Source organism: Rhodamnia argentea, chromosome 10, assembly GCF_020921035.1.
Source record: "Rhodamnia argentea isolate NSW1041297 chromosome 10, ASM2092103v1, whole genome shotgun sequence".
Taxonomy (NCBI): Eukaryota; Viridiplantae; Streptophyta; class Magnoliopsida; order Myrtales; family Myrtaceae; genus Rhodamnia; species Rhodamnia argentea.
The window spans coordinates 21,024,773-21,049,890 of NC_063159.1; the positions used below are offsets into that span (position 1 = coordinate 21,024,773).

General features: G+C 39.7%; 2 protein-coding genes across 4 annotated transcripts; one reads left to right on the forward strand and one right to left on the reverse strand.

The window, feature by feature from the left end:
• The first annotated feature begins 212 nt into the window (after nucleotides 1–212).
• On the forward strand, nucleotides 213–21,541 carry LOC115742277 (1,4-alpha-glucan-branching enzyme 1, chloroplastic/amyloplastic-like). 3 transcript variants are annotated; one of them, XM_048270981.1, is made up of 22 exons: nucleotides 213–485; nucleotides 1,714–1,811; nucleotides 3,719–3,975; nucleotides 4,924–5,022; nucleotides 5,372–5,414; nucleotides 5,939–5,998; nucleotides 6,728–6,808; nucleotides 7,697–7,813; nucleotides 9,928–10,011; nucleotides 10,535–10,656; nucleotides 10,804–10,923; nucleotides 11,567–11,696; nucleotides 11,907–12,017; nucleotides 13,660–13,788; nucleotides 15,086–15,189; nucleotides 17,532–17,676; nucleotides 18,110–18,257; nucleotides 18,378–18,445; nucleotides 19,541–19,618; nucleotides 20,466–20,621; nucleotides 20,927–21,001; nucleotides 21,127–21,541. In XM_048270981.1, the coding sequence occupies exons 1-22, from the start codon at nucleotides 353–355 to the stop codon at nucleotides 21,244–21,246; spliced, it is 2,478 nt and encodes an 825-aa protein (XP_048126938.1). In that variant the 5' UTR covers nucleotides 213–352; the 3' UTR covers nucleotides 21,247–21,541. The 3 variants fall into 3 exon arrangements, with proteins under 3 accessions (XP_048126938.1, XP_030532328.1, XP_048126939.1); XM_030676468.2 differs by having other exon boundaries at nucleotides 215–485; nucleotides 1,657–1,811; XM_048270982.1 differs by having other exon boundaries at nucleotides 347–485; nucleotides 1,662–1,811.
• Nucleotides 21,542–22,209: 668 nt separating this feature from the next.
• On the reverse strand, nucleotides 22,210–24,782 carry LOC115742278 (growth-regulating factor 3). The gene is made up of 4 exons (XM_030676469.2): nucleotides 24,183–24,782; nucleotides 23,738–23,932; nucleotides 23,283–23,625; nucleotides 22,210–22,874 (listed from the first exon to the last, which is right to left on the reverse strand). Exons 1-4 carry the CDS (start codon nucleotides 24,472–24,474, stop codon nucleotides 22,400–22,402), a joined length of 1,305 nt encoding a protein of 434 aa, XP_030532329.1. The 5' UTR covers nucleotides 24,475–24,782; the 3' UTR covers nucleotides 22,210–22,399.
• Between the last annotated feature and the right edge of the window lie 336 nt (nucleotides 24,783–25,118).

The following is a 25,118-nucleotide window of genomic DNA, read 5'->3' on the forward strand; positions in this document are numbered from 1 at the left end:
GTGCTCTTCCTTAATTTAAAAAAAAAACGTAGGATTAGTCCCATATTGATGACGAGATTAAGGGCACCAATCTCCATGCAGCACCCGACTGCACACGTATTTCTGCTTCTGCTCTTTGCTACTTCTCTCCTCCTTGTCGCTTAGCCATTCTCAGTCTCTCTGGTAAAAACGAATAAAAATCGTCTCTTTTCCCGTTTTCTTTTTCTTGGGTGTTCGCGTCTCGCTGGAGTCTTCTCTAAGCTCTATCTCTCTTCGGTTTCTAGATCTGTTCTCTGTCTGCGCGCGCGCGCGCGCTCTGGGTTGCTTCGTCTTTGCGTCTGTCTGTCACGAGAGGATTAGAGCGGAGGTCGACATGGTGTATACGCTCTCGGGGATTCGATTCCCCTGTGCACCGTCCGTGTGTAAGTCCTCTCCCTCCGGCTTCAATGGCGATCGCAGGAGCTCCGGCGTCTCGCTCTTGCTGAACAACAAGGCCTCGCTCTCACGTACTCTCTCTCTTTCTCTCTCTCTCTCTCTCTCTCTCTCTCTCTCTCTCTCTCTCTCTCTCTCTCGCTGGCGCGCGCTGTTGAGTTGTGCGCTTGGTTCGATGGTTCTTGGCTTTGCTGTTTCGGGATCGCCTTTTCCTTGTGTTTCTTTTAGGGTGGAATGATAAAAGCTACTCGCTTGCTTTAGAAGTGATTTTGGGTATGAATGTTATTGCAATCCGCCGAAGTCCATCGAGCATGTTGGACTTGTTGGCGGGCGATTGATTGCTTCAGTCGCGGCAATGCGGTGTTCAGTTGAATGCGGTTTGAGGGAAGTGAAAAGATTGTACATCTGATCGAAGGCTTAACCACCCCTGCTCTGCCTGGTTAATTTGCAATGCATACGTGTTTTGCGGGGTCATGCGCTGTCTCTAGCTCGAAGCTTTTTTGTTCCTCGATGATTTTGTATCATCAGCTGTGGAAGTAATTTTTTGTATCATTGGTTGGTTAATGTCTCTTTCTGTCCTTAGTGCTGAGTGGCATGCCTTTGTTCTGATTTTCCTATGTTGCCACGTTGAGAAATATCACCCTGTTCTTACATTTCATCGTCATTGTCAGAGAGCTTAGCATATGGGTAGTTTCGATCTTGGGTGGTTTTATTCGAGCTCAACTTGGCTCGAGTGATCTGTCCTGGAGAACCATCGCTTGAAATTTCTTTAGATGCAATTTTAGAGTTCAACCTCATATATTTACTGGACCATAGTCTGCAGACATGGACTCTTTGTCTGCACATATTGGGAATGGGAGACTTACATAGTCCCCATGAATAGGATTGAACAGGATCCCTTCGAAGTACGTTGTTGGTGCTCTGAAAAGAAAAGGAAAAAGTTTGGCCAAAGAATGTAATGAGAAAAAGTCAAGCTAGACAACTAAGAATGCATGCTTGAGCTTCCTCATGATATGTGGATTTTGATTGTATGGTGGTTATATATAATGATGAAGATTCTTGAGCCTAGTTCCCCACCAATGGTGCTTCTTGACCTTATGGGGCCTGTATTCATAGATTACTAGATTTCTAATTGTAAAGGCTGATTCTCTTATCACTACCGTTTCCCAAAGATAGTCGTCCATCCATGAGTGATGACCAGTTTCCTTACCTTACGTATGAAGCTAACCTGGTGCCTATTTGTAGGGAAGATATTCGCTGGAAAGTCTTCTTATGATTCTGACACCTCATCCTTATCCTTAGCTGCATCTGAGAGAGTCCTCGTTCCCGGTGGCTACAGTGATGTCCCTACTTCATCAACAGATCAAGTTGAAACTTCAGGAGCTGTTGCTGATTCCCAGGTTCGTGATCAACATGCTAGTCCAGTTTGAATGTATTGGTAATCGGAGCCTCGTTTGAGTGACATTGTTGGAATGTCATTCTTCTTCTGTCTCATATTACATTATTTTGTGGTGATAATGTGGTAGTAAGTTGGCACTTATAAAGAACTATATGAGATGATCATCATTACTACAAGGCCAAATTTGGAGGGTTCATATTGAGATATAGAGGGAGACCATGAAAAAGAAAAAAGTTGTTGGAAAGATGAGTTACGCTGTCTGGAAGATTGCCCTATCAAGCTGAATGCAATAGGACGAATGAGTGGAGAAACACTTTAATAGCATGGTTCCTCCTATTTTTGAGCAACTTCGTGCTTTCCATGACATTCCTCTCAAAAGATATGCATAATCTAAACAAATTTTGCCAAAAAAAGGTTGTTAGAAAGATGAGTTACGCTGTCTGAAAGATTTTCCCTATCAAACTGAATGCAACATGACGAATGAGTGGAGAAACTCATCTTCCTGACAACTTTTTTTGGCTAAATTTGTTTTGATTAGTCGAGTATTTGTTGCCTATTGATCAATATAGAGTCTAGACTACTTAATTCTTAAGACTTCACATGTTGGCTCAGCTATCTAAGATTTCTATGCACATTAATTTTCTGCTCTAGACCACTACCATTTGAATGCCTTTTTTTTTTTGGCCATGCATCTGAATCCATGTGGATATTAGAAATGTGTTAAACAACAAAAGAGAGGTGACGCCCTCTACCATTTCAAAGTTAAAAAAAAAAAATCATAGTTTCTTACTTACTAAAAGTTCCATTTTTATCTCTCTGTATGAACTGAGTTTTTGTCATGCATAGTGAACTTGCTGTCGCTCCTGCAAGCTATACATGTGTCTTGGTGCAGGTTTGTGTCTACAGGCATAGGTGGGTGCATGTGACAGGCGTAGTTGTATAGATGTGGTCGTGTTCATTCTCTCATGTAACTGCATGAGCAAGACTGTGTGTCTGTCGTCCATCCATGGTTGTGTCTCCTCTCTGGATTTGTGTATGTGACTGTGTTGGGGGTGGGTGTGGGGTTGGGTGGGTTTCTTTTCTTTTCTTCTTTTTCTTTTCTTTGTTTGGGGGGAGGGGGCATGTGCGCTCATTGCATTTTTTAGGAGCTACAGCATACTCTGCTGTTTAGGGAAAACTGATAATATGGTTTTTCAGAGTTTTTACCTGTCACGATTAGTAATGAAGGTTGATCCTTAATTATGTTCTTTCGCTAGAGGAATATTAGTTTAACTGGTGTTTGACATCAATGTAATGTCAGTTGTCATTGTACAACAGAAAAAAGCCTTTCCCACCAGGTTGATTTTATGGAACTTTATATGTACATGTTCTAGGTTCCGTGTGAAATTTTCAGCAAGCTCCCAAACTTGAGATCTTTCCTTTTACACTCCTTTTTACATCCTTTTAGGCTTTTCTTAACCCCTTTTAACCTACATCTCCCTCCTAGAGTCACATCTTCTCATAACAACAGCCAAAGGCTGCTATTCCATGTGGCAGATTATGTGATCAGAAAGTTCTTTACAGTGGAACTACTGCACTGTTTATAGGCTCACAATCAAAATTACTACAGATACGCACATAGCTTTTGCCCTATGTTTATGGGCTCACAATTGAGATTGCATGAATTTTCATGAAAGAATTCTGTAATTATGGATTTATAGATTGTAATCTGTGATGCCAGCTGAACCATCATGCTTATTTCTCTTGCAAACATGGCTAGTGACCACTTTATCTTATACTCTTTATGACATCCAAAACCAAAAATAACCTCAATATCTCAGTCTCTGATTGTGCTCATACTAAAATTAAATTTTGGAGTTGATTTGGAGTTGTTTCACTGGCCTTACTCCCCTCTATACAATTCTTTAGATGATTCATGATTCCAATGATTTGACCATGGAAGCTGAAGAGGAGATTGAGGTGAAAGAGAAGCAAGATTCGGTTTCTTCGTCAGTTATAGGCGATGGAGATGCTTCTGACGAAGAGGAATCTGCTCCCTTGCAAGATACTGCAGTAATTGAGAAAGAGGAAGTAAAGAAAAGGACATTCCCTCCGCCTGGCTCTGGCCAAAGAATATATGAAATAGACTCACTTTTGATGCGTTATCGTGAGCATCTTGACTACCGGTGAGGTGCTCTGGCTCTCTACCTATGATAATGTAACACGCAATGTCCTAATCCTAAAGTATGCATTTACATTTTAATTTTTGTTGAATTGAAGTTGATTAAAAAGTTTAGTGTGAAATCAAGTTTCAAGTTGCACTCGGTAAGTTATCTCCCATTAATTGTTCCATGAGGGTAATTGTGGATATTCATTACCCCCTTCATCCACATTTTCCTATGAGTGGTATTTTTGGACTTTTCTGTGCTGGTTACCAACTAGCTGTAACCCTTCCGAATCGGTTCTCTTTCTTTCAAGCCTGTAATTGTAATTTGTAACAGACATGATTTTCCATGCAGAAGTCATGTAGATGGAAGAAAGTAAAAGTAGAGAGAAATATAGGAAGAAAAGAAGTAAGAGGCAGGCGATACACCTAACAAAAACTTCAATAGATAGGATGTATGAAGAGCAATTAAAGATTCAAAAATAATTTCAATGTTCATAAAAAAAAAATGAAAATTGTTTTCAGCGAATATGCACCTGTTAAATCTATCACAGCATCTTCATAATTGACTTGGGATAGAGAGCAGGATAACTTGTTTTATTAGGACATGTTATTCCTTCAATGCTCTGTGTGTTTTAGCTGTCAATGCTCATGATGAATGGATCTTTACCGGAGAGAGTAACAGCTTACACTGTGCGCTCACAGGAACGTTTTAATCTTGTGATTACAATTACTTCTGGGGAAAATCAGTGTTTGTCTCCAAGATAAGGGGAGTTCATGACTTTTTTGTCTTATGAAGCTCATTTCTTACGTCAAAAGAGAGTACTCGAGGAAAGAAACAAATTACTTGCAGATATTGCAGTCTTCACTCATGAATTCCACAGTACATAAATATTTGGTTATGATTCAGGTTAATTTCATAGTAAGCACTCTTCTCTCAGTTCTAAATTTTACATTTCACAAATTTCAGTTTTGGACAATATAAAAAAATGCGCGAAGCAATTGACAAATATGAAGGTGGACTGGAGGCATTCTCTCGGGGTTATGAAAAGTTTGGCTTCACTCGCAGGTCTGAGTTTTTTTGTTTTAGTAAATTATGTTTTGCATATGCAGCCCGCTGGCATTTTGATACCTGGATTCACCAAATGTCCCCCTTTTTTCTTCATGACCCTTTGTGGCTTCTGAACTATAGATGTAATAGAGCATAAACGAATTATTGAGCCAATATGAAGTTTTAAAGAGTAATATGTTGCACGCATATTTATAGACTTGTTATCTGTGCAATAGGTAAGCATTTATATTATTCACAGCATTCATGTTGTCCGTGATTATACATGTGTGCTTAAAATATATGCACATACAAATTTGGCTACAAGAGGATCTGGAAGTAATTTGACATGGTCTATAAAATTTTTCAGTGCTGATGGCATAACATATAGGGAGTGGGCACCTGGAGCGAAGGTATATTTCTGCTTTTCCCTTCTCTTCCCAGTTCTTTAATGAACTATAATGAATAGTGAACTACATACTATCTACAACACAATCAAGGCATAGCTATGCATTATATCTGTATCAATGTTAAAAGTTCCAAATTGCAGCTCCATACTTATTGTTGTAGGACGTCAAGATGCCCTCTCCCCATCAAGACTAACCGAAATATTCTAAAAAGACCAAGTTCAACTTCCTTTTCTCTGTAGAAATACTTAAACCTTTATATGGCTTGAATTCCCTCAACACCAAACCTCGAGTCAACCATTGTTTTTTCTGCTGTCAATGAATGCTCCTTCTGCTTGGATTTGTGGCTGCACTTTAATTGTGTTCATCCATGGTGTTTTCAGTTTCAATGAATGCTCCCTCTTATTGATCTTAAACATGCACTTTGTGTGTTTTTGATTTTTTTCCTCATCAAAATGCTTTGGCTGGAATATTTATAGCTTTTTTTGCTGTAATTCTGCTGAAGCATGCTGATTCTGTATATGTTTCAGTGGGCAGCATTGATTGGAGATTTTAACAATTGGAATCCAAACGCAGATGTTATGACTCGGGTATGCTCTTTTGGCTTTTCTTGTTGCATTATCATATGTTGTGGATGTGAAGTGTTTTCTCTCTCAGTTGATTGGTGAATAAGGATTGCTCTGTCAAATTTAAGTGAGAATGAGGATGTTAAAGAGTCTTACAGATCTTCTCATGCTGCAATGAGAATGACTCCATGTATCACATCGTCTGTTTTGTGTCTGTGCTTCCTTTGTGATATGTTATGTGTAGCTTCTTCATGTTCTTGAGGACGGTGGTTTTCAATGCAGAAAAGATGGAGGCAAAGCTTTTGAGTAGCTGAAGCCTTTTACTTGATGATATGTAGGAAGCACAGTAGATCTCTTGGTGTTAATGTATTAGGGGATGCATCGCCATGTCTGTCTGATAACATGTGCATGAGAAAGACAAATTGTCTTTTGGATTCTTTTGTGAGAATCTATGAACTTCAAATCTCCTTTTGTTTAGATACTATCTTGGTTTCACAACAATGGTTTTCTTGCGACAATGAAAATATATTCTTGCTAGTAATGAATGATTTATTTCATGGATTCACTGTGTTGTATTGTTTGAAGTAGAGATGATCTGATAGATGAGTGATATAGGTCATTTCGCTTTGTTAAGATGTTCATGTAAGACTTGATGGTACAATATCTTATTTGTAATATAGTATATTTATTTTTCAATGTTATGTTAATAGTCATCTAAACTGATGCTTATATGCATTACCAATTTCCAAACAGAATGAATTTGGCGTCTGGGAGATCTTTTTGCCTAACAATGCAGATGGTTCCCCAGCAATTCCTCATGGTTCTCGAGTAAAGGTAGTCTCCTTTTGCATGAACTCTTTATCTGCCTTCATCAAGTTGGTGATTCATGAAGAGTGGCATAACCCTATTTCCTGGAAATGTATATCCTGAAATAATCAAGTCTCAGCAGCAAATGCCATATAATCGGATTTTCTACCTTTAAAAGAGATACGAGGATAGAACAGTCTTGTGAAAAGGATTTCTATATGGATCATGCAGCAAATTTAAATTAATCTTATGAATCTGTGAACAACAATCTCTTGCTTCACCCAATCCTCTCAGTATAATTTGTAATATAGGAACTCAGGATGTGCACTTTGTTTATAGGATATTATTGTTGATCTTTAAGGGATACTCTTCCTTAGGAGTTATGTGGTATACACAAATTTTAAAGGGTAGTTTCAGGCTGTGAAGGAACGATCTGAATGGGCTCGTATGCTATCTGAAGATTATATTCCACTCATATGAAATAAGTAGGGCCAGTCCTAGAGGAATTGTTTAATGTAGGATTGATATGCTGGTTGAATAAGAGAGCATAGCTTAGAATACAAGTTATTGTTCCACATAGACTTGGTGATTCTTCAAGCATCATAAATGAATATTTGGTGATTCTTTAAGGCTGTGAGCAACTCCATGAGACAAATGTGTTATACAGTACCACTTTATTTAAATAGGAACAGAAGAACAAAATCAACTTTTTGCGTCAGATTGTCCTTTTGGAAGCATGAGGCCATTCTTGTATTGTTTCATCTCCTGAATAGCCTATTTGGTCAAGAACGAATAATAATGAATTAAAGCTGATTTTTTTTTGTAGTTTTACAGTACATATTTAGCTCAATGCAAAATATAGATTCTCCATCAAAGTACATTCTGGTAATTATTATTTGTTTAATGGAGATGTAGATTCGTATGGATACACCGTCTGGCCTTAAAGATTCAATTCCTGCTTGGATCAAGTTCTCTGTACAAGCTCCCGGTGAAATTCCATATGATGGGATATACTATGATCCCCCAGATGAGGTATGTCATATAATTTTTCACTACTCATATGAGGAGGGTTCTCTTTCATTGGTGGGAATGTTATTTACTTTTGTTAGTGCATTTATTCATTTATTGAAGTAATATATGCAAAGCAAGGAATGAATGGCCTCTTCTCCGAGTCTTTTGGTAATCATTGTCTTCTATTTGCAGAATAACTATTAGAATTTGAGTATTCTACTACATTGCGTGACATAGTTAGCATCATTTAGTAACTTCTCACGTCTTTTTTTCTTCTTTCTGCAGAAAAATAGTCAATATTAGCACGTCTATCCTGTAAATGTGATGTATCTTGCGATGAATTAGCTCTTTTTAGACCAAATTACACTGTTAACCAATCTAGCTTTCCAGTGAGGCTCCGTTTGTTTCGAAGAAAATGTGATGTTTTTGAAAAATTGTTTCCAAAAAGTCAAGTTCTAGGAAAATGACAATATTTTACTGTATTTTTTTGAGACCTGAAAATGAACCAGAAAATTTTTCCCTTGTTTGGTAAGGAAACTATAAGTTAATTTTCCACGTTGTCGATTGGCCGGAAAATTGCGTATGAGGATGCCGGCCATCCTAAGTGGTACGGGTGGACATTGGCCATCTTACGTGATACAATACAGCCTGACGTTAACGTGAATAATTTTGTAATATTTTATAAAAAAATCAGAGTTTTTAAATATTTTATAAAAATATTTTAATATTTTTTTGGTTCTTTTTCTTTGTCCTTCTTCGTTCTTCCTCCACCATGACCGGCTGGCAGCGGCCATATTTGAGCCTCGTGCCTTTGGTGAGCCTTTGGCTCGTCGACTCGTGTCTGTGACTTGCCGGCTGTCGCCAAGGCTCGGCGACCGGCGGAGGATGAAGGAAAAAGGAAATTAAAGAAATTAAAATTTTGAAAAAAATTAGAAATTTCAGCCTCGATGGATTCAGGCATGGCCCGAGCATAGTTTTTTTGTCCAAGAAGCTTTTGTCCAACCCTGGAAAATGAATTTTTTTTTTGTTTTTGGTAAAGGCCTGGAAAATGAAGTTTTTAAAGAGGAAATCATATTCCTGAATTTAAGCTTAGTTACGAAAATGTTTTCCTAACTAAGCTTAAATTCAGGAAAACATTTTCCAAATTGACTAGGAAAACATTTTCTGTTGACTCATTTTCCTAAGTGATCCAATTGCCAGAAAATGTTTTCTGCGAAACAAACAGAACCTAAGTGAATGTCTTTTCTCTTCCGGGGCTCTAATATTGTTTTCTTTCATATAGATAAGTATTCTGGGGTTGATGCAGATAACATATGTTAGCCAGTCTTTGGATCATCCCATGTTACTATCTCTGAAAACCAGGGACCACTCTTGACCTACTGGTTGTTAAATAAGTAGCAGGGACAGCATACTTAGGTTGCAAGAGTACAATAGCTCGCCTACACACGACCTGAGTCTGACGGTGTGTCCGATTCATCTCTGGCTGGAACATATTGCAAAATTTAATCCTGAACTGAAGCTCTATTCACTAGTGTAATCTTTGCTTCTCATTTTGCAGATTATTCATTGTCATATCATTCTGCCGTGGGAATTTCCACACCCAAAAGAGCTAGTTCAGGGACTTAATTTTTCATCTTTAGATTTTTAGTGGAAAGTTGTCTGCTTCATGTTAAAAATCTTTAGACAGGCTGTGATGAGATAATCATACAATCTTTCATAAAGATCTATTCCCAAGAGCACTTGAGGTTTTCGGGTCTGAGATGATTGAGGAATACTTTGTGTTGCTCACTGAATTTACTTTTTAGTTATACTTTCTTCCATCCCATTCTGTAGGCTCTGTCAAATAGCATATTCTACCTTTTACCTCCCTTATTATCTATTGTTGGGGGGATGGGAACATCTGTATTTCTTGAATACATGAAAGGTCATGTGAATGGGATAATTGTTGTGAATCTGGAGGCTACTAGAAATGCAAAATCGATCATGCTGGATACGCGTCTCTCGATATAAACAAAAATAATGCAAGATTCAGAACAATGTATTCGGTTGATGTGATCCTGTACTTGCAAAGCCAAGTCATTACTAGTTTGTGTTTATCTGCAGAGGTAACAGTAAATTTGTAATTATCTTTACAGATGAAGTATGTTTTCAAGCACCCCGGACCAAAGAGGCCGAATTCACTTAGGATCTATGAATCACATGTTGGAATGAGCAGCACGGTGAATATCTCTTTCTTGAGCCTAGAGTGCCTTTTTTTTTGTTGCTGATTTGTACTTTTTTCTCCTCATGACTAGCATAGTGGCGTTGTAACAATTTCCATGTAACGTCATTGCTCTTGGCATTATGCATTCAAAAATAGATCAGGCTGGGAATGATGCAACTATAGTTAATTGGTGCATCCTTCGTACAATTGTTTTGTTGTGCCTATGGCTTATGGACTTAAGAGTAAACTTATGCATGGTAATTGCTTCCAGTGGCTTTATTCTTTGTAGCAAACAATGTCTTGTTTGGTTTCTTATTAAGAAAATCCATGTAGCCTTGTTTCTATTATAGCATACCAATTTTCTTAAACTTCAAAGATTTTTCCTGTTTCTTCTTTAAGAATACAATTCAATGTCGCGCATATCTAGCGATGAAGAATGATCTCAATCCTTCTAGGGTTCTTTCTTGTTGTCCATATCAAGACCTTTCTCTTTGCCTTTACTGCTCTTCACTGTTGATCAGTTCTGTGGCTTGATGCAGGAGCCAGTAATTAATACTTATGCCAACTTCAGAGATGAAGTTCTTCCTCGTATTAAAAGACTTGGTTACAATGCAGTTCAGATCATGGCGATTCAAGAACATTCATATTATGCAAGTTTTGGGTAAATTGCTTATCCCCTGGAATTTTCCATATATATTCTTATTCCATGGTTAATTTCTGAATGAAATCTACTGTGCAGCACATAACTGGCAGGTTGCCAATCATCTTTCATTTTTGTTCACTGTAATTCCAACCGTTTATGTTGTAGGTATCATGTCACAAACTTCTTTGCTCCTAGCAGCCGTTTTGGAACCCCTGATGATCTCAAATCTCTAATAGATAAAGCCCATGAGCTGGATCTCCTTGTTCTCATGGACATTGTCCACAGGTATCTTGTGAATTTTGGTTTCATTGCGTTGGGTAGGATGATTTTTCATTTAGAATTTCAGAATTGTGATTTATGATCTGGACGGTACACTAACGAGATAATTTAAGAAGCTTCATTATTTTTGCAAGTCAAATTTAAAACAAGACGAAACATGAAGCATGCAAGTTTCTGAAAAAAAATGTGTGGTTGTGATTACTAGGTGAATCTGTCTCAATAACTGTGCAATTTGATTAGACTGTACTGGGTGCAATTTCATTTCTGCACTTATATTTCTAAGTAATGTTGAAGTCCATCAGATTTTCATCTGTATGAAATGAATAGGCTGATAGCGATTGCAGTAGTTTAATCTTTGTGGTTTTAGATAGGAGAGAGTGGTAAATTGACCTTTGTCGTTGAGTACAAGACAAATCTGTACATTGTCGACACCCTTACCATTGCAAGTGAATCTGCTCTACAGTAATGATGTTGTCATTTCTGAATGCACTTGTCTTTGCGACATCAGTCTCTACATTATCCTCTTTTGTATCATCTGCCAGTTGTCTGTCTCTATCTCATCTTATAAAATTGAGTCGTTTTACTTTGTGATATACTTTAATACTTCTCCTTTTATACTATCTCTGATTACTCGTTTTATTGCCTACAGCCATGCATCAAATAATGTGTTAGATGGGTTGAACATGTTTGATGGAACAGATAGTCACTATTTCCACTCTGGGTCACAAGGTTATCATTGGATGTGGGATTCTCGCCTTTTCAATTATGGAAGCTGGGAGGTATGTTCCCCTGTGCGACCTTGTAGCGAATTAGTATTACTTGTAACTAAATTTGTACAAACTGGATTTCACTGACTCTGGCATGTTTTGTGTCTATTCTTCTCCCTTCTCCTCCCCTCTTCCCTCACCCGTCTTCCTATGCCTCACGGGTGACATCTTGCTAGAAGAAGAGATCTTGCACTTAATAACATTAAATCCTTTTTGATCTAGGTATTGAGGTATCTCCTTTCAAATGCAAGATGGTGGCTTGAGGAATACAGATTTGATGGTTTTAGGTTTGACGGCGTGACATCAATGATGTATACTCACCATGGTTTGCAGGTAACATCCTGATTTTACAGTAATCGATTTAGGCACTCTGTTGAGTAATCATATTAATTACGTACAGGCGCTGTGTGAAAATTTTAACCCAAAATCAAACATTAGGTGAAGAAAAGCTATATGCACGAAAGGCTAGATGAAACTGCATATTCGCGTGATGTTATATGTGCTTTAAGAATATGCAAGCTACTTGCATTCTACAGCGCAACATAAAGCTTTTAATCTAGTTTGAAGTTTTAAGGCTACTCTCTTTTTCACTGAGCATTTCCTGTATGGTTCCTCGGAGAAGTTGTGGTGTTGACAGGAGAGCCATCGAGTTGAGTTGAGCCACTTTACCTTCAGGCAAGCTTGACTCTACTCAAAACCTCTTGCTCAAAGCTCGAATTGAGCTCAATGAAGTATCAATAACTGTGCTGAAGTACGACTAACTTGAGTCTTACAATGTAAAAGTGGAGTTGCAAAATGCTTTCGATGCATTTATCAAACAATCTCCTATCAAAGTTACCTTTAAATCTGTTTCTTCCGTCTTTTATACCCTCCAGAATTTCGAAAACAAAGTATATCAGGCAGTCCAATATTGGCTGAGAAAAGATAGTACCAATGCCGAATGACGAATCTTCTTTCCTTTTTGCTTTATGAGTGGGCCAACTGTTTGGATCGTAATGCTATAATATCAATTGATAGATATTGACAGAGTTCTAGCTAAACAAATTCTACATGTCAACACTTGAACAATTTGAGAGGTTTTAGGTATTAGAAAATTTCTAATGCAACCAGAAAAAATGCAAAAGCCAGAAGTAAATAAAATAAGTCACTCTAAAAGGACCCACGAGATGAATGGAAACTTAAGACATCCCCACTTTTAAGTGATTACCAAAGGTTGGACTTTTATGTGATTGTTGATTTCCAACTTGCACCACTTTGCCTAAGTTATTCTGCATCTAGGCAATGTTTGTGGGTATGACATTGGTGTGGGTGTGGGTGTGGGTGTGGGTGTGGGTGTGGGTGTGGGCGTGGGTGTGGGCGTGGTTGTGGGCATGGGACAGTTCATCTCAAGCTGGAAACTTGGTTATTGCAAAAATACTGCAAGCCTAAATCACCATGGAGTTACTTAGCCAAACTTAGAATTAAAAAAGTTAATACAAGTTAGCTTGATCAGAAATGGCTTTAGATTTTCCATTGTGAGGAAGCCATAAGAGGAATCCAATCTTGGGTCTACGAAGGACTCACTGTTTAACCAAAAATATGAAAAGGTGATAGCATTGGTTGTATACCGCCTGCCTCACTACCATAGGAAAAATAAATCAGGAAAAGTCACCTGGAAAATATTTTCTCCATTTCTCGATGATACATTCACTTTAGAAGGTTAAGCATGGCTGAAACTCGAACTTATGAAGGTTCAGGCCAATTTTCTTAAGTGGGCTGCATTTGAACCTCAGCTGTAAATCAACTATAACAAGCTTGATGCTAATGTTTCCTTCTATGGTTTCATTGAAATCATTTTCCATTTGCTGAAATGTATCTTGCATATTTGCCCTTGTATTTTAACTTTGATGTGATGTAACAGTTTATTTTTGCCATTCAGTTCACCCTTACTTCCTTGTAGTGAAGCACAATATCCTAATGATTTGGGATTTTCCAGGTTGGATTTACTGGAAATTACAATGAGTACTTTGGATTTGCCACTGATGTGGATGCTGTGGTTTATCTGATGCTTGCGAATGATCTCATTCATGGGCTTTTCCCCGAGGCTATTACTATTGGAGAAGATGTATGTATTCTCTCTTGCTCTACAATTTTCTTTTCCTCAACTGACACTTTTCCGGCTTTGCAAGCAAAGCAGCATGAAATCATTGTTGTTGACTATTTGGATTCTGATTCACATAGGCATTATTGTCTGATCCATGCACCCTGGGGACTTGGACGATTTGTATATGTTACATTCTCGTTCCCTTTATAGTATCTTCTTTTCTTTTAGTTGCTGTTGGATCAAAACTGCCATTTAATTGTGGTACCTATTATGCATCCATAATGCGGAACCCCCTATTTTACATGCATTGCCTCTAGGAATTAACTGGTTAAAAGAGTGAAGAACATAAAAAATGGTATAATGTTTACCATCAATTTGATAGCTCTAGGTCAGTGCAAATCCTTCTATCATTCTAGCATGGTTGCAAACCCACTGTAGCTTATGTATCTCACTAGTGAAATTTAGTTCGTTAAGAAAGTGCAAAACTTATAGTAATTGGATTCAGCTGGTGAAAGCTTCTTAGCGATCTAATTGCCTGACTAAAGTATTATCTCCTACTGTTTATCATATGCAAACCACATACGATGTTTTTGTTGTTGAATTTGACTGTGGAATCTATTCCAAGTACTGGTTTTACCTCCCTCAAGATATGCTAATGTACGATGTTGGGACCATCCTCCGGCTGGTGTCTTCTCTTGAGATGGTGAGACAATGTGAGAAACTGTCTTAACACGCCAGAAACAAATGTCTCTGGCAGCTTGAATGACTGATTGTCAAAAGACATTGATATGGAAGAACAAGTACATTATATATGGCTGTTGTTGGCAGTTCTTCAGATACTGTTGCTATGTATTGGGCATGTTAATCCTAATTCCTAAAGAGTAGAACCTTCTCTAGAGGTGCTTAGAGGATTGAGAATGACGCATTAAATAATTAGCTTAAGAAATTCTCTTCAGAACCTTCTCAAGATGGATATTAAGGATGATGAAACTTGACCTCTTTGAATTTACAGACTGAAACCCTGCTAGTGTTAAGATACACAAAAAAGTAATAATAATAATAACACTAATAATTGCATGAAGTTAGATGTATGGAATATTAGTTGCACTTTAAGAGTTTTGCATCCAAGTTTAACATTGAAAAACTCTTCAAAGTGGTGATTTTACATTGTTTCTTAGCAACTCTGTAGCCTGATCTATACTGGAATGCCACTGTGAGAAACTATTTTCAGCTTTTACTTGGCTTTGGTTAGTTGGTTGGTCAATGAAGCACTGAGTTGCTGAATTTTAAACTCATCTTTGGTTGACTGTCCTTACAGGTCAGTGGAATGCCAACTTTTTGCATTCCTGTCCAGGATGGGGGTGTGGGATTCGATTATCGCTTGCATATGGCAATAGCTGATAAATGGATTGAAATTCTCAAGTATGTTGCTATCTTCTTTTCGAACCTATAATTGCATTTGCACACAATAATGCACATGTAGACGCTAAAGTTATTTGCATGAGTATCTAGTGCATCCATCGAAAGTGGAAAAATTTTGACAAGATGATAGTCGAATTTGCTTGACAAATATGTAGGGGGTAATGGTCTATAGTGAAAGTTAAAGTCAGTCTCTCAGATAAATTTCTTTTTCATGGCGTAGAGTTCGCATATCCTTACAAGGAAGCAAATGAAAGTATCTGAAGTAGAACAGGACATAATGCATAACACAGAAGAATATTAACCAAGGAATCACTGTAGTTTTTGTACTATAGATGGTCAGTTGACTGCCAAACGTTTATTCATGCCCATTCTTTAGTCCTTAATGAGGATGATATCGATCCGAAAACTTTTGGATTCATCTGACCTGAGGGAGAAATAAGTGGGGGTAAACTTCTTCATTAACGGTGATCCTAGTAGGACAATTGGTGAAGAACAAAATACCATGGTGGTTTGTATCTTACAAAACATTAAGAGTCTGTCCGAAACATCTCAAGGTCAAGATATTAACCAAGGAATCACTGTAGTTTTGTACTATAGAGGGTCAGTTGACTGCCAGACCTTTATTCATGTCCCATTCTTTAATTCTTAATGAGGATGATATTGATCCAAAAACTATTGGACTCATCTGACATGAGGGAGAAATAAATGGGGGTGAACTTTTCCATTATCAGTGATCCTAGTGGAATGTTTGGTGAATAAGAACAAAATATTCCACATTCCTCTCCATGGTGGTTTGTATCTTACAAAACATTAAGAATCTGTCTGATACATCTCGAGGTCAAGATAAAGTGAGTGAAGGGAAAAATGACATGAGCACGTATTCTGAGTGTTTTCTTTAGGCCTAATTCCCTTAAAAAAACCCCCATCTTCAGATTCAGTCCCAATTCTGCCGTGAACTTTTTTTGTCTCAAGAAAAACCACAAATTTTCAATGTATCTTCAAATCTACCCAATGGTCTTGTCCCAACTTGACGTTGCATTTCCATGTTGATAAAAACATCCACATTAGCAAAGTAATGGCCGATAGTTACGGACCAACGTGACATTTCCACTCAATAAATAAATTCTCCAAAATGAAACCGTTCTAGGATCCGAAAACTATGGATGACTAACGGCGATATTCGGATAGAGGGCTAATGGAGCAAATTTGAGATTAGAGTAAAAATTGGTTATTTTTTCTTAGAGCAAAAAAGATTAGGGTAGATTTGGGATTGGAACTAAAGTTTAGTTTTTTTTTTTTTGGACAAAAAAAGTCGGGGGTTGATTTGGAGCTGAACCTAAAGTTGAGAGTTTTTTCTGATACAAAAAAAAAAGTTCGGGATAGATTTTTTTTTTTTTTTGGTCGAAGGGGTAGATTTGAGACTTGACCTAAAGTTGGGGTTTTTTTAGGGAATTTGGCTGTATTCTTTATGGGACTGAAAAATGATAAGGACATGGATCGTGCTGTTCTAACTGCTGGCGTATTTCTGCCACAGTGACCAATAAAAATGTCCTCGTGGAATCTGCCCGTTTGGCTCTCCCCTGCCCTATTCACAACAAGGGGTTTTTTCTATTTCTCTTTTTTTTATTGTGATTGAGTGAGAGAGGAATGGTGACTTTCTCCCTAGCCCTGCCCTACATACTTTATTCTTTGTTGTTTTCCTTGTTTTTATATTCTAAACAAGTTATACCTAGTGTTTTGTGATTATACTTTATTACTATCATAAGGTTTACTCATTTCAAGAATGTCCTGAAGGCTAAACTTTTTTGTCCGCTTTGAGAAAATTTTGTCAAAATGGTTACTTTTTCTTAGATTTTTGTCACCAATATTACTTAATAATTCATTTCAAGAATGTCATCTAAGCTTTTTTTTTATACGATATAATCTCTACAAGAAGTTAGATTTAATATACTTCTGTGAAAAATGTTAGTGAGGCAAATTGGGGTAGGGTGTTTTGGGGGTGTTGGTGGTGGGCTTTGGTGGGGTGGGGCTGCGTGGGGAACACAGATCCTGGCTGCGGCCCGCTCCATTGCTATATTTGTGTGCTATCGTAGTCAATTCATGTCATCATTTACGTGCAGTTTTTTCCGTCTGTTCTGTTTTGGATAACACTGACATCCTTTACCTGTTTATGATTTTTTTTATTACCAGCACCACATTCCCTATTGTATGTTGCAGCTGGATGATGAATGTTCTTTCCTTGTTTGAATGGCCTGATTAACAAATTGGTACTGAATGAAATGCATAACAGGAGTAAGAATTCTCGTCTTTGCTTCAGTCTTCTGATCAACAACTTCTTACAGAAAGAGAGATGAAGACTGGAGAATGGGTGAAATTATTGACACGCTTACCAACAGAAGGTGGTTGGAAAAGTGTGTTGCCTATGCAGAGAGTCATGATCAAGCTTTGGTTGGTGATAAAACCATTGCTTTCTGGTTGATGGACAAGGTTAGACAAAATTTTATCTAAGTTAACGTACATTTGCACTGGCGACAGGTCTACAACGCCTGCTTCTTCTGCTTGGGCATTAAAATTCCTACATAATACTTTTCATTTAATTTCTAAATGGTCGAGTGATACTTATTCCGTCAAGTGTTCTGATTCAACCTGATCTCATGTAAGTTATGTGGTGCTTAGAAACATTTACATATTGAATGTTGCCACCTATGCTTCTGCTGCAAGTTCAGAGGGATTGGGTGCTGAATATGTTTGTATAATTGTGCAAATGATTTGTGCTTAAAATTACTTCTTTTGGATGCTAATTAGATGCTTCTCACGAACATCGTTTTTCATTATATTGGAAACTTGAATGTACATGATTGACTGATGAATGAACATGTACATCTTCTGATGATTCTTCATTCTCACGGTTTCTTTCCAGGATATGTACGATTTCATGGCACTGGATAGACCATCAACTCCTGTTATAGATCGTGGAATAGCGTTACACAAGATGATCAGGCTCACTACTATGGGATTAGGGGGGGAGGGATATTTAAATTTCATGGGAAATGAATTTGGACATCCTGGTGAGTTGTCTTTCTGTCATATTTTGAGAATTATGTTCAAGGATGCTCTTTCTAATTGATGCCTGCTATACCTCTCAATGGTTCTGCAATAACAAGGGCTCGTTTCTTTTTCTTGAGTAGAATGGATCGACTTTCCAAGGGAAGGGAACGGTTTCAGTTATGATAAATGCCGGCGAAGATTTGATCTTGTAGGTTTCTTATCAGCCTCCAAACCAATATTGCCATGCTTATCAAGAATATATCTATTGGCAATTTCATGTAGAACAGCTTGTTATTCAACTCCAGTCATATTGTAGACTACAGAATAGAAGTAAGCCAAGGGTAACTGGCGCCTGGTTTTCTGTTCTTTTATTTTTTTTTGGTGGTTGGAAAGTCTTGCTGCAATTTCTACACTTCATATGTCAGCATCATTACTTTATGTCATGCAGGTAACTCGACAAGCTTTTTTTAATGTCCAGAGAAGATTCTAAAAATACCAATGTTCTAGTTCACCTCTCTTGTTAGATCCTGTCTACCATCGTATGTCTAGCATCTTTATACAAACTCAAGTCAACTCCCCTGGTTATAATTCTTCCCTGGCCCCACTATTCCCTTTCTCTTTTTTGGATTGGAGAGCGGGCAAGGCCTCCAAGCTTTGAAGCCAAGCTATTCGACCTTCTTTAACACGATCCTGTAGTTCAGCTCTCTTGTTAGATCCTGTCTACCAGCATATGTCTAGCATCTTTAAACTTGTCTTCTTCACTCTTTAGAGTCCGAACGAACTGTATCAGCTCCATATGACTGCTTGATATGGACATGGATGCCCAATCATTTTACATTGCCCTTCTGTTTCTTGTCAGTGTTCCGTCACAAAATTGTGCATGAAGGTCTTATATACTTCAATGGGCAACATAGCAAAGGAGAGAGGATTAACTTTGTGCAAGTACAGGAGAACCCTTATAGAAGGCAAACACTATCTGAAAAAAGAAATCATGAATGTTCTAGAGAAGCTAGTTTATTTACTGCACTCTAGTCTGTACTAGCTTCATGGAGTCAGTTCTGCATACTGATTATCACATTTCCATCGAAAGTCCAAGCTTGCTATAGATTTGGGAACTTTCAAGCTACTATCAATTGGAGCATTTTGAACTTGCAAACTGTAATTCCTGATCTACTAGGTGGCATAAGCACTTTCCTTTTCTGTTATTGTAGTTTTATTCTTCTTTTGTTGACTAACGTATGGCCGTTGTTATTACTCCTTGTTTTGCTGTTATTCTTGCAAACTGATGTTCCTACTTGTGTAGGGAGATGCTGATTATCTAAAATACCGGGGACTGCAAGAATTTGATAAGACGATGCAGCATGTCGAAGAAGCTTATGGCGTGAGTTTTTAATGTTTAGATTATTCCATTACTCTTGTGAGGTTCTATATTCTGTAGAAGTGCTGCAATCTCACAATTTACATTTTGGATATCATTGGGATTATGTGAGAAATGAGTAGAGAAATAGCCTATGGGGTATGGAGGATAGCATATGATTTGGAGGAACTTGAGCATTTCTGTTTGCGAAGACACCGCTAGTTTCTAGGTAGATTATGTTATTGTTGAAGAGATGATTAGATACCACTCTAGCTTCATTCCTCAGGCTCCTCTGAAAGAAATATTCACCTCAGTGACCTTGTACATCAAATTCTCACCTGAACCTATTTGTGGAGTTCCATGAAGAATGTTGATCTTTCAACAGTCGGAGAAGGCCGATGTTGGATTAAATAATGTCTTTATGCAATTTTTCTGCCTGAGCAATTATCATTTGATGAGAGAATATCACTGTTAGGCACCAAGGGGTGCCAACCTAGTAACAGAAAGAGCTCAATTGGAATGTTAATCTTTCAATGGTCAGAGTTGGCCTATCTCGGATTAAACATTGGCTTTATGCAATTTGTCTTCCCTAGCATGTTTGTTTTTCATTTGATAAAGAGAATTTTACTGTTAGGCACCAAGGGGGTGGCTACTTGGTAATGGAAACAGCTCAATACATCCAATTACCAAAAGTATAAAACTTTAAACCAGTTTTGCCCGTTTTAGGTGGTTCTATTTTCATAAGGACAATGCCCTTGTTGTGGAGTATACTTCCACTTTCTAGGCTTTTGTTTGTGATCCTTCAATATTTTCTTTTTGTCTGGACATCTATCTAGAAAATACGACGAACACTGATTTTGATGTGCTGCAGTTCATGACTTCTGAGCATCGATACATATCCAGGAAAGATGAAGGAGACAGGATCATTGTCTTTGAAAGGGGAAACCTTGTGTTTGTCTTTAATTTTCATTGGAATAATAGCTACACGGACTACCGTGTAGGCTGCTTGAAGCCTGGAAAGTATGAGGTACTTCCTTGTAAATCTTCTATGGCAGTTCCAACACATGCTCACATGCTAAATCTCTGCTTGCATGTTGGTGATTTCACCGGTACTATTAGGCAGTCTTGTCCTGCCTGTACCTGTGATTTTATGTCTTAATTTTCTATATAGATACCTCAGATTGTTCTAAAAGATCAAGCAGAAGGAATATCGCCAGTTTATTTTTTTCATTGCTCCTCCTTTTTCTTCCCCCTTGTTAAACTGGAGTTTGGATCCTCCCCTTTGGATAAGTTCGCTTGAGTGTGCCTAAACTCTATTGTTTCTTCATTCAGATCGTCTTAAATTCAGATGATGCCTTGTTTGGAGGGTATACTAGGATTGAGCCCTCCGCGGAGTTCTTCACCTTTGTAAGATTTTCACTCAGCCTCTGCACCACAGCTTTCTTTTTGTTTTTGTTCTTTTTCTCTCTTTTCCCCTCAGGAGCTCATTAATCTGAATTAAGCAATCTGAGTTTCTGGTCTGTCGAATGCAGGAAGGGTGGTATGATGACCGACCCAGGTCCTTCCTGGTGTATGCGCCTTCCAGGACCGCTGTAGTCTACGCCCTCGCAGAGGCTGAGCAACTACCTGTCAAAGACTCGGCCGAATCTTGAAATGCTTCAGTCTGACGTACTACTGACGTGTACATGGGCCAGTCCCATGCAAAGTGCACCCGGGCAAAAAGAGATGCAGGAGCCCTTGGAGTCATGGCGTCACAGGTCCACCATCCCAGAGACGAGGAAACTAGACGACCGCTGAATGGACTGTGATATATTTTTCGAGCTTATGCACGGCATCGTCGACAGACATCCTTTTTGTAAAGTATGTGGGAAGTATTTAGTGCAAAAGCAGATGACCAGTGCTTGATATACGCAAGGGATTTGTTTATGGGATAGAGATTAATTATGTACGAGTTATGTCGATCCAGAAGCTCTGCAGTGGAGTCATCTCTCTCCCTCTCTCCCTCTCTCTCAACTTTTTCTGTGAGAATGGAGTCGAAAGGGCTTGTTTGGTAATAATTATATTCTCGGGATATGTTTCTGAGCTACTTATTCATTTTCAGGAACAGAAAATTATCAAATAAATTTATGTTCTTTATGTGTTTTCATGAACGAGAAAGAACGGGAATTAGAGAAATATGAACCTCAAACCTACAGACCCTTAGTGCCCTTAGTGTGATAGCCACGGGAATGATCCTCCCAAAGCTGAGTTGTCTCTTCGGAATTAACGTAGTTCAACTTGAAAATTAACTCGTTCCGTTCACTCTCCAAGACCGGCATGGGAGCGGCGAAATGTACCTTCTACGGTACCGGCTCTATATGCAATCTTGGCAAACAAGGACCTTCCCTGATGATCTTCACGTCATTCCCATGCTTAATGAATCATGCAATTAAATATTTGACCCTTGCAACCATGGTTTGATAAATGCAGCATTAGAGTGAGTTTAATCTTTTGCCATCCGTGGTACAGTTTGTGAATGTGAAATCTCTGGAGAAGGAAAGGCAAGCTTCAGAGAAATCTCATCAATTGGCACACACACACACCGTTTCTTGTTTTCTCGATAAAACACTTGGGGGTTAAAGGAAAGATCAGATCAGATAACGTGGCGTAGGACCACAGAAGGCACACACCCAATTTACAGAGTATCATCTGAATGAAGTGAGCAGGGAAGAGTAACCAAACGAAACCAGCAAAGAAAGATTGGGACACCATTGTCTGTTGGTCGCCCCCTCCCCCACCTATTTAAGACCACCTATGACCCCAAAATTAGGTGCTAACGTAGCTGGCTTCCGAGGCTGAGGCCAAACCGCGGGGCACCTGCTGATGCAGGACGCTCGTGGGGGACGACGAATGGCTCGTGGACGACCTCAGCGCCTCCGCCAACGGACCCCCCATCGAGGCCACCTGGTTCGGGGACCAGCCGGTGCCCCAATTCCCAAGTTGAGGCGGGTCCCTCTCGGCGGCGCTCCTACCGTTCGCGCTGGGCTCGTCGCTGCCATGGCCCGTGGACAGCTTCAGCGACACGTCGGAGGAGGGGTTCCCGGGGATGGAGATGGACAGGAGGCAGGTGGATGAGCTCATCGGGCTGGCGTTGCTCGAGGAGTTGTCGGAATCCTGGAGCGATCTCGGCCAGTCGTCGAAGAAGTGCCTCAATATATGCCCGTCGGATCTGCCGCTGCCACCGTTCACCTCGCTCCGGGATTCAAAGAGGTGCTGCTCGTCACCCTTGGGCTCGGAGTAACTGTTGAAAACAGGAAAGCGCAGAGGCACATGAAAGAACAGAGACAAAAAGCAAGTATTAAGCAAAGAATAAGATTGAACACGATGCAACCCAAGCAAATCTTCGTGGGGTCCAACACTTTAAAAAAGAAATCGTTGGGGTCAGTTAATGCAGAATCCACGAGCTCTTTCCCAGATTTGGGACCTACCGAGTCAAATATCATCTGACATGAGCAGAGACCCCATTCAGTTACCACCAAATCCAGAGCCGTTCTGTTTTGTTACATCAATGACCACATGAAGAATGCCCCACCAATTTTACCAAGCAATGTATGCTTAGTCATAACTATTGTTCTTCTCTAAGCCAAGCATGCCAATAATTAGTACGTTCTCTCTAATTATTTAGTGCAATGGATGTGGGAAAGTTTACCTTTGGAAGAGATCGATGGAGGGCGAAGGCCCAGAGAGCGAGAAATGGCCGCCCCCGGCCACTGCCGCTAGAGGGGCAGCGGCGACCACGGGATCAGCAGATTTGTGATTACTCCCACCAAAGCCCCCGGCAGCGCCACCATGGGCAGCGGCGGCGGCGGCGGCAGGCGTGGGGATTTCCACAGGCTTTCTTGAACGGTTACGGCCGCGATGCATGTGGCGCTCGCAGTACTTCTGGCCGGGCACCACGTCCCTCGAGCACCGCCACTTCTTGCCATCGGTGCGTCGGCACCTCCCAGGCTCGGGATCCATGGAGGCTCTGCCCCAATACCCTGCCTGCAACACTGGCGAGAAACACATAAAAAATATATATATGAAACGCATGGAAAAAAAAAAAGACCAGGCTCGTTGATGAAGTGTTTAAAAAAAGTAAGAAAAATAAAATTAAAAACTTACAAGCAGGTTGATATTGAGGGTAATGTTGCAGATGGCCAAGAGGATGGTGGAGGAAACAAGGGGCCTGAAGGAGGCTCTTCTTGATCGGCTGGAGCAGCTCGGCTGGGACGGCGGCTCCAGCTAGCATGAACCTGTAGATCAGAGCCTGAAGTTCCAGCTCCTGCCGCTGAGCCCAGCTGAAATAGCTTCCCATCCCTGCTCAAAAGAAACAAATTTCACTGATTTCTTGGTTCAAATGACCCACCAAGAAAGCCAAAAAACCCAAAACCAGATCAACATAAAACTCGATCAAGCAGGAACCAAGAACAGATCCAATCAAAGCTTGAAACTTTATTGCACCAACACATCTTTTTATTTCTGCTCTTTCTCATTTTGTTATATCTGGGGGTCAGGAAGAGAGAGAGAGAGAGAGAGAGCGGGACAAGGAGAGGGACAAGAAGCTCACTGGGGAAGGATCTGGGGACAGCAGGAGCAGAATCTGGGAACGCTGCTGCTGTCATGTTGCTGCTGAGTTTATCGGGAACAAACAGAGAGAGAGTGGAGGAGGAGGAGGAGGAGGAGGCAGCAGCTAGAGATTGCATTGGTTGCGATTGCGATTGCGATTGCGATTGGGATTGCGGGTGATGGGGTCCGTCAAGAACGAGCCTTGGCAACTTCGCAGAGGGTGCTTCTGATGCTGCTGGTGGTGGCTCTGACCCGTCCTGCTGCCTCCTCCATTGCTTCAGTTGCAAGTCCATGGAGAGAGAGAGAGAGATAGATAGAGATTGGTCAGGGTTTGCTTTTTTAACTGGGTTCTGTTTGTTTGTTTTTGTTGGGTTTTAATAGCTCAAAAGCTCTTGGTCCTGTTTGGTGAGTTGGTATGCGAGTGGAGCAGTAGTATAGAGGGGGAAAAGGTGCAAGTAAAAAGGCTTTTGCAGTGGCACTGGCTTCTGCTTCTGTAGCTTCTTTTATTTCTCAAGCAGCAACGTCCCACACACAGGAGAGAGACAGGGAGAGGGAAGGGGGATGGTATCTGACATGAAAAAGCCTGCAAAGTTCTGTTTCTCTTCTCTCTTTTCTTTTCTTTTGAAGGGCTAGTGGGAGAAGGGGAGCTAGGGCACTTGAGAAAAAGACACTCTCAGACAAGACAGTTGAGAGAAACACAAAAAAGAAAAAGAAAAAAACAACCTTAAAGACAACCCCCAGCCAAGAGAGAGAGAGAGAGAGAGAGAGACGACAAATTTAACGAGTAGATTAGTTTGAGACAGAACAAGAAACAACCTGCAGAGTTACACTCTCTCTCTCTAGCGTCTTTCTCTCTCTAGATTTGCATTGGGTTTGGGGGAGAGGCAGAGGACGGTGGAGGAGGCTCGAGCTGACACAGCCACAGTTCTATTTCAGC

Coding starts and splice junctions, on each gene's coding strand:
- LOC115742277 (XM_030676468.2), top strand. CDS start 353: ATGGTGTATACGCTCTCGGGGATTCGATTCCCCTGTGCACCGTCCGTG. Junction 1,812..3,718: donor GAGCTGTTGCTGATTCCCAG/GTTCGTGATCAA, acceptor ACAATTCTTTAG/ATGATTCATGATTCCAATGA. Junction 21,002..21,126: donor CCGCGGAGTTCTTCACCTTT/GTAAGATTTTCA, acceptor TGTCGAATGCAG/GAAGGGTGGTATGATGACCG.
- LOC115742278 (XM_030676469.2), bottom strand. CDS start 24,474: ATGGACTTGCAACTGAAGCAATGGAGGAGGCAGCAGGACGGGTCAGAG. Junction 23,933..24,182: donor TGTCCCCAGATCCTTCCCCA/GTGAGCTTCTTG, acceptor TCTTTTGAGCAG/GGATGGGAAGCTATTTCAGC. Junction 23,626..23,737: donor CCCTCAATATCAACCTGCTT/GTAAGTTTTTAA, acceptor GTTTCTCGCCAG/TGTTGCAGGCAGGGTATTGG.